The sequence below is a fragment of the Phoxinus phoxinus genome (assembly GCF_949152265.1).
Source record: "Phoxinus phoxinus genome assembly, chromosome: 19".
NCBI lineage: Eukaryota > Metazoa > Chordata > Actinopteri > Cypriniformes > Leuciscidae > Phoxinus > Phoxinus phoxinus.
In genome coordinates this window covers 3,415,894-3,425,124 of record NC_136894.1, presented here as the reverse complement: position 1 = coordinate 3,425,124, position 9,231 = coordinate 3,415,894, and the positions used below count along the sequence as shown (strand labels likewise).

The 9,231-nt window shown below is 38.8% G+C and overlaps 1 protein-coding gene across 1 annotated transcript; it reads right to left on the bottom strand.

The window, feature by feature from the left end:
- dclk3 (doublecortin-like kinase 3) lies at nucleotides 1–8,439 on the bottom strand. Its single transcript, XM_079590242.1, has 5 exons — nucleotides 8,039–8,439; nucleotides 4,999–6,470; nucleotides 2,487–2,619; nucleotides 2,231–2,398; nucleotides 1–1,523 (listed from the first exon to the last, which is right to left on the bottom strand). Exons 1-5 carry the CDS (start codon nucleotides 8,100–8,102, stop codon nucleotides 1,051–1,053), a joined length of 2,310 nt encoding a protein of 769 aa, XP_079446368.1. The 5' UTR covers nucleotides 8,103–8,439; the 3' UTR covers nucleotides 1–1,050.
- Nucleotides 8,440–9,231: the final 792 nt, after the last annotated feature.

Below are 9,231 nucleotides of genomic sequence, written 5' to 3'. Positions count from 1 at the left end.
TTTTAGCATCATAAAAACATTATTTTACTGTCCAAATGATAGAAACGTGTATCCAAACAGCTAGTAAAGTTCAAATCCTACAGTCTAAAACATTTACACAGTACTCATAATGTTTCAAAATAACATTAACAAAAATAACATTAACAGAAAATGCTTAAAAAGACGTTTTATGAAATGAAACACTGGAAGACAAACAATACTAAATATTTTTAGCTAGCTAGTCTGCCCAACTAACATTTCCACACACATTGGCACTCAAGTAATAGAGGCCGAGCTTGACTGATACTTCTTAAAAAACAAAACTAGTCCTTCCTTATTGAAATGTTTCTTGTTTACGGTTTCTTTTATGCAGTCTCTCTTTTAGACACAGATCAAGAAGAAAATGTAAAATAATAGACTCGCACATACAAAAACAACATTAAAATAAAACATAAATAGCCCTTCTTTCTCTTATCAGATAATATTTTTTATAATAATAATAATGTGTAATAATGTCCTGGGTCATTTCATTAGTGACCTCTAGGCCCCACACAGAATAAACACTGAATTCGTATTTGTTTTTTAAATATTGGATTATAATACAAGATAACTATTTTATAATGAGAATTATAGCAAGAAGAGTGCACTCATTTAACGGTAGAGTAGGCAATTTATGAGTTTGAAATCTAGCTTTGAAAGCATTAATATTTTTAAGATTAATATTTTTTGACTTCCACAGAAGATATATAATGCACATGTTTTCATATTGAGACCACTATTATGGATTGCTATCAGGATGTGAAGAGTTTCAACCAGTTTAACTAAAAAAGTGTTTATAAAACAAAATGCCTACGCTTCCTTGAGTGCAGAAATGTGGAAATCAGCGCAGATTTCACCTGGTGATTACCGGTAGGTGTGTGTGTGTGTGTGTGTGTGTGTGTGTAGGTTGAGAGAGAGAGAGAAGACACTAAATGTTTTTGTATCATGGTGTTAAATGTTGTCAGTCGTACCGTTCCTCTTTTTCACACTCACATGGCCTGTGTTGTCAGACTCTTTTGGTCTTTTCATATATCATTGGCTATTCCCTTTAACTAACTCATTCCTCAGCAGAATACTCTTGTTTTGAGTCAGATCTGGTTTCTCAGGTACGTGCTGATCTGTGGTAGTTTGAATGTTTGTTGTGGTGTTTTCCGCATGGGATGAATATTTCTGGTTGCTCATCATGTTTTTAATCTCTTCAATCTCCTGGTTTCTGTCATGTGCGTTGATATCTGGTTCATAGTTATTGTTCAGTATGTTCTCGTGAATTTGTGCCGCATGAAATTTCTCGGCCAACATCTCTGGTCTGTGAGAATCTCTCGTATTAATTTCCAGCTGTCTGTTTAGTCTCTGGCTCTCAGCTGTGGTGTGAGTGGCCTTCGCCGCCCCCTGATGGTCTATCTGTGCTTCTGCATGCTGAAGCCAGTCCTGCTGCAGGGTTTGACTCGCTGTTAAACGTCTATTCGGGTTGACCTCCAGCAGAGCCCTGACTAGAGCTTTAGCCCCTGGAAAACACACATCAACACCTGTCATGTGTTTAGATCACAGCATCTAAATTACAGCAGATCTGAAGGGTTTACAGGAATGGTTCGACCAAAAACTAAATTCTCTCATTTACTCCACCATGTGACCCTGGATCACAAAACCAGTCATAAGTCACACGGGTATATTTGTGGCAATAGCCAACAATAAATTGTATGGGTCAAAATTATCGTGTTTTTTTTATGCCAAAAATCATTAGGATATTAAGTAAAGATCATGTTCCATGAAGATATTTAGTAAATTTCCTACCGTAAATATATAAAACATGTATTTTTGTGAGTGAATGCAGCACAATCGCGAACATAAATGAACAACTTTAAAGGAGATTTTCTCAATGTTTCGATTTTTTTGCACCCTCAGATTCCAGATTTTTAATAGTTGTATCTCGACCAAATATTGTCCTATCAAACAAACCATACATCAATGAAAAGATTATTTATTCAGCTTTCAGTTGATGTATAAATCTCAATTTTAAAAAATTGACCCATGGTTTTGTGGTCCAGGGTCACATATAGTGCACGAATGGAGCATCTTTGAAGAAAGAACATGATATGAGTTTGAAACCGCATGAGATTGAGTAAATGATGACAGCTTTTTAATTTTGTTGTGAACTAAAACTTAAATGTCTTTATATGTATAGGGGGTCAAATGTTGGAGTTCAAGATCTCACCCTCGGACACGTTATCCCAGTATGGGGACAGAAAGTGGACTTCTCCCTTCTGGATGAGACGGAATAGTTCCTCTTGATTGCGATCTGGACTGCGGAACGGAGGAAAGCCACTGAGCAGCACAAACAGTATTACACCCATCGCCCAAACATCCACTCCGACACCGTAACCTATTCAGATATACACATAGACAGCTGATCACAGAGCTGTAGCTCAGGTTTTTTGTGTCTAATTATTGTGGTTCAGAGTAGACTTTACCTGTCTCAGCAAGTATCTCTGGAGCAACATATGTAGGTGTGCCACAAACTGTGAACACTGGCTCCGTTACCACCATGGCTAAGCCAAAATCTGCCAGCTTCAGATTCAGACTTCCATTGCCATGCCGCTGTACCTATTAAAGATTAAAAAGATGATATCAGCTGGATGTTGTATTGATCACCGTTTTTAAATACATGTCCAATACAATACTACATGGTTGTAGAGTAGCCTACTGCTACTGAATCTGTTGTAATGAATCTGTTTAAGATCGGTTCGTCTTAACCGGTCCTTGTAGTGTTGGAAATCCGATTCATTCTATTGAATCGGTTCGTTCGGATGTTTTATGTAAATAAACAGATTAATAACTATTCACCTGTTCCCGTTCCCTGTCCTATTTATTATGTTTTTCACTCATTTAAGTAAATGTTGTTGTATTTAATGTTATATTATTTGGTTATAATAAATTTTTTAATTTTTTATTATTATATTGTTTAAATGGTTGGTAGTCTATGAAATAATGCTTAACATTTATAACTAAAACTATTTAAAAAAAAAACTAAAATTAGAAATGTTGGCTTGGCAGCTAACTGAAATTAATAAGTTTATGATGATTTTAAGTTGAGTGACTAGAATGAAAGCTAAAATAATAATGATTAAAGTTATGTATAGAACTAAATAAATAATACAATTGACTAAAACGGAATATAGATAACTATAACAATATCTAGAAATATTGTGTTTTAAAGATCGTTCTAAATTGAAAGAATAGCGGTGTCCACACCACAACTATAATGATAACGACACAGAGGAACAATGTATTTGGAATCGCTTTCAGAACGATTTTTTTTCCAGCTGATGAAAGATGTAAACATTGGCAGCCAATCAGAATCCATCCTGCTTTAAAGAGCACCCGCATTTAAAGAGACAGGCCACAAAATTGCAGCGTCCTCACAAGCGGACAATAACGTTCTGTTGAGTGCTCGAGCTCTTTAAAGCAGGGTGGATTCTGATTGGCTGTCAATGTTTTTATCATTAATCAGCTAGAAGAAATGTTCTGTACGTGATTCCAACGATATTGTTGTTTCCCTGTGCTGTGATCGTTATAGTTATGGTGTGGACTGCTATTCTTCTTTAAAATGATTTTTAGAACTTTATCATTATCGACCTTGATGTGAACGGGCCTTATAAGACCCTGGACCACAAAACCAGTCACATAGGTCAATTTTTTTAAATTGAGATTTATACATAATCTGAAAGCTGAATAAATAAGTAAATTAGCTTTCCATTGATGTATGGTTTGTTAGGATAGGACAATATTTGGTCGAGATACAACTATTGAAAATCTGGAATCTGAGGGTGCAAACAAATCGAAACATTGAGAAAATTTCCTTTAAAGTTGTGCATTTATGTTCGCAATTGTGCTGCATTCACTCACAAAAATATTTTTTTTATATATTTACTGTAGGAAATTTACTAAATATCTTCATGGAACATGATCTTTACTTAATATCCTAATGATTTTTGGCATTAAAAAAATCGATAATTTTGACCCATACAATGTATTGTTGGCTATTGCCACAAATATACCCGTGCGACTTATGACTGGTTTTGTGATCCAGGGTCACATTTTGAGTAACTCTCATCTCTTATATCTTATAGTTGTGGTGTGGACTGCTATTCTTCTTTAGAACGATTTTTTTATAACTTTATCATTATCGTCCTTGGGGTGAACGGGCCTTAAAGGGATAGTTCACTTTGAAATAAAATGTTGGTACGTTTTAGCTTACCTGAAGTGCATCCAAGATGTAGGTGTCTTTGTCTCCGCAGTAGTTTCAATTTTGATATTTTTAGGTCAAACTGTTCTTGTCTGTCAGTCATATAAAGCAGGTATATAGGTACTGTCTCTAATAGCATGTAGAGAAAAGTCCAATTAAAAAAATTCCCCATCGCAAGTGCACATTGATGGCCTAAGTGTTGAGTTTTCACTTATTCCCAATTTGTAAGCCTATTATCTTGACACACGACTCACTTCATTGTTCAGGTCAATCAAAGGCACACGTTGAGCCGTACAGCCAATCACACGCGTTTCTGCTGAGTTTAAAAATGCAACGTCCAATCGAAGGCGGTTAGATTAGTTTCCGAGGGAAGAAATCCGGTGTAAACAGATCACTTGGACGTCGTTGTGTAAAAGAAATAAAAACGATATAAATACTGTTCGTTTTATCACACAAACCGCTTGTTTCGTGTCTTAGGCCATCAATGTGTACTTACGATGGGGAATTTTTAAATTTGGACTTTTCTCTGCATGCTTTTGGAGACAGTGCCTATAGACCTGGATTATATGACTGACAGACAAGAACGGTTTGACCTAAAAATATAAAAATTGAAACTACTGCGGAGACAAAGACACCTACATCTTGGATGCACTTCAGGTAAGCTAAAACATACCAAAATTTAATTTCAAAGTGAACTATCCCTTTAAGACTGAATTTGAGTAACTCTCATCACTTACCAGCAGGTTTTCAGGTTTGATGTCTCGATGTGCAATGCTCTTGTTGTGGATGTATTCCAGAGCCTGACTGATATCTGTGATCATGCGTGCAGCTCTCGGCTCAGTAAACCTGCCGCTCTGAGTGATGGCGTCGAACAGGTCTCCGCCGGCGACCAGCTCCATCAGCAGGTAAACGTGTGTGTCCGTGTGATGAGAACGAAACAGCTGGATGAGCCGGGGATGTTCCAGACTGCGCAGCAGAGCGATCTCATTCTGGATCATGTGACCGCGTCCCTGCAGCTTAGCGTTGTCCACAATCTTCATGGCGAAGGTTTCCTCCAGGCCTTTCACACGGCACTCTCTGACCACCGCAAAGTTCCCGTCTCCCACCACTCGACCCATGTCGTAGCAGCGCTCGATGTCCTCCAGAGATAGCTCTGCACCGTCCGGTGGGACGTTACCCTGCAAGTCCTCCTGATCCACTGTCTCCTGCTTATCAATGTCCCGCTCTGTTATTATCTCTAAGTTAAGAGCGTTTTGTGGAGCAGATGGGGTTGATTTCATATTGGCAACATGCTTATCTGCTTTCAGCGGTCTATGCTGTGCCAAAGAAACCATATTGTTTTGAGATGTACCACTTTTATTACTGGGGTTATTCGTCCTGTCCGGTTGAGAACTTCGACTGCTTCTGATCGGAGGAATAGGAGGGACGCATCCTCGACAGCTCCGGCAGAAAACAGCGTCTCTCTTTCTTTCCTCTTTCTTCGGCTCCTTCTCGTCTTCTTTCAGCAGGTCAGCTTTCCTCCTCCATAGCTCTCTTTGCCTTTCTCTCTTCAGCTTTTGCCTTCCAACCGGCTGCAGGTTGTTGACCGGTGGTTGGTTCACCTGATGATCACAGGACACCTCAGGATCGTCATCGTGGAAACCACTGTCCGCTTTAGTGGCCTTGGGTCTCAGGATACGCTCCCAAACCCTCAGTAGGTGTTCGCAGTGTCCGGGGTTTTCCGGATAGAGCTCATCCAGAGCTGCACTGATATCCTCAAGCGACGGGCGGGTGTTTCCGAAGGCCAGGAAAGCGTGATCGAAGCGGAAGAAGTCAGTGAGGCTTTGTATCTCTCGGCCAGAAGGGCTAAAGAGGCGTCGTATTCGAGCGTTGTTCCAGCAGGGGAAGCCCAGCGCCTCGGACACATCTGCCACGAGCTGCTCGAAGGTCTGCACAGCGCGCCGGTTTAACAGCAGCGAGATCTTCCTCACGCTGTCCTGTCCACTCGCTCGCACCACGCTCACGATCCGCGGGCGCACAGGGCTTGATTCTGCGTGCCTCGCATGATAACCACTCGCTCTGGAGACTCCTGCCTCCTCCCAATGACACACGGGGCTTCCCGAAGGCCCAAAGTCTGTCAGGGGCCTTCGGGGTCTGGATCTGTGCAGGTACGAGGGTAGAGGTTGCCGAGGGGCAACGTTTGGGCATTTTGGCAGTTTAATCCTTTGATCTGGAACACAAACATGTATTGTTAGGATGCAATTTGTTAGTAGAGCGACTCGTCCACAGATATATGCTTTGTTCATCAAAAACGCAGCACGTTTAAAATTGCCCGATCAGATTTTGGAGCAGAAAAAAAGCTTATACAGGCGAATTAAAGAGGAAGTGTGCAACATTAATAATTGAGAGCAGGTGTGTATTGAGGAGCAATGCCGAGACATGCAGATTCTCAAATTGCACCGCATGCTCCAGGGGTAACGGAAAAGGATCAAATCTGATCATGTCGGATCACTTTACTCAGCTTGCGCAGCTTGTTTTCTTTCTTTCTTTCTTTCTTTCTTTCTTTCTTTCTTTCTTTCTTTCTTTCTTTCTTTCTTTCTTTCTTTCTTTCTTTCTTTCTTTCTTTCTTTCTTCATGCATGCACTAAACACATGTCTGACGTCTTTAAGGATGCAGGAGGCATTAAGAAATTGAACACCAAAAACACTCAAAGATGCTATTTCACTTTTAAGTCACTAAGAAAGATCTTCTGGAAGGACTGTTACCAAAGAAAAGCCACTGTGAAACGTAACTATATGCATGAATAAATCTAAATTTAATTACGTTAAAAAAAAATCATGCTTGGAAAAATATACATTTATTAATAACATTAGAATATTATATCAATATGGTATTTTGCTTGCAAGACACAACATACGATTACCTATTCGCAGAGATGGAAAGAGTTTGCATGGAAAAATTTAGTGCGTTATTTTATTACCCCCAGAATCAAAAGTAAACAATTATGTACACCACAAATATGCTGGAGGTTATGTGGGCATACTGATGTTGACCATTTTCACATATTCTGGAGTTGTCCAAAAATACTACCTTTCTGGAACATGGTGTGGATGGAGATCCAAAAGATTTTAGGTTATAAAATAACAAGAAATTTCAATACACTGTATCTGGGAAATAATACACAATCTGTGTTGAAAGAAGATATGTATCTTGTTAATATATTGAGTGTAGCATGTAAGAAGAGTATTACAAGGAATTGGTATAAGCCTGACACCCCCTTACTTGAAGAATGGATGGAAATAGTTAAGGAAATATATAATATGGAAGAAATGACTTTAATTTTGAGGCTTAAAAAGGACTTATTTCTAAAATACTGGGAAAAATGGATTGAGTACTGTAATGTAAACAATCAATGATTATTATGTTAAACTATGCTTGCCCCTTAACAGAATGCTTAGGATATCCTCTGTTCTATTGTTCTCTCTTTGTTTTTTTTTTTTTTTTTTTTTTTTTTTTTTTTTTCTGCCTTTCTTGATGTTGAAACCTTGAAAATTCTTCAATAAAAATACAGTAAAAAAAAAAAGAATATTATATCAATAATGTTAGGCTATTTATCTAAGTAGCCTAATAATAATTATATCATATTATTTCGTTTGTTTATTCATCATAAGAATCATAGCGACATATGATACTCGTTACGGAGATTCTGCAACTGTGGACTGGTTAATTGACCTAGTTAAACTTTTAGTCATTGTCCTATTCTCTTAATGTATTTATTAATGAATCATTTGAACTCGCCTGTCAGTCCCCATCTGGGTCTCGGTGGCTCTCGCCCCGGTCGCTGGTTCCACACCGGGGTCATTCTGTTCCACAGCGCGCAGTTTCATCAGCAATAATGCAGATATAAACCCGTGAGTCTGACTCACTGCTCATACTGTCCCAGATGTCCGGTGGCGTTACAAAAAGGTTAAAAAAAGTCTGTAAGGATGATGAAATCAACGCGCACCTCTAAACAAGCATATCGGTGTCCTTGAGGAATCGCGAAAGTTTAAAACAGCGCTGAGTTTAAAGCACAGTGCATCGGACAGTGCGCACACAGCCAGTGTTCAGTCAGACATGAGGTAACACGGGGATATCGAGAACACGCATCTTTTGGAAAAGCTACGAGCGCGTTACCGGATACTCCGCATCCTGCAAGCGCGTCTCCCCGGTAACGCACAGAAAGAAACACACACACACACACACACACACACACACACACACACACACACACACACACACACACACACACACACACACACACACACACACACACACACACACACACACACACACATTGTGGTTTGATGTTTTATGGGGACATAATGATTATAGGCTACAAACTGTATATTCTCTCCCCTTACACTAAAGCCCCTTTTTATATTTAAATATCACTTATATGATTTATAAACCTTTTTCTTAATGGGGGCCAAAAAATGTTCCCCAAAAGGACTTTTTATTTCAGATATTGACTCCACACACACACACACACACACACACACACACACACACACACACACACACACACACACACACACACACACAGAGAGAGGTCTGTTTATATTGAGGAGGCCATCTGATACACATCCACAGTTTTCATATAGCAGCCGTCCAATAGAAATGATGAAGAACAACATGTGGCCAATTTATTTTTCCCCCATTTCAATAAGGACTCCTAAAATATCCACAAAAGTTGGGTTTCACTTTATTATTAAGGGCATTTGACTCAGAAGAAAAGCAAAACTTGTAGCAGAACACTCACAGTTATTATTAAAAAATGCTCATTAACATTTATTTAAAACTCAGCATTTTTTAATCAAAGAAAATGTATTTATTATTCTTGTATAAAATGCCTTTTAATTTGGTATTTTTGTTCTTCCTGCCACGGCAGAAGGAATGAAATTGAGATATAAAAGAGTAGTGATGTATATATAGTGAATATGATGTTGAGC

Excerpts from the sequence above, each read along its gene's own strand:
- dclk3 (XM_079590242.1), bottom strand. The coding sequence starts at position 8,102 with ATGACCCCGGTGTGGAACCAGCGACCGGGGCGAGAGCCACCGAGACCC. Across the intron at positions 2,620-4,998 it reads TCAAACCTGAAAACCTGCTG|GTACAGCGGCATGGCAATGG; the intron begins GTAAGTGATGAG and ends AATCTTTAATAG. Across the intron at positions 2,399-2,486 it reads AGAGATACTTGCTGAGACAG|GTTACGGTGTCGGAGTGGAT; the intron begins GTAAAGTCTACT and ends ATATCTGAATAG.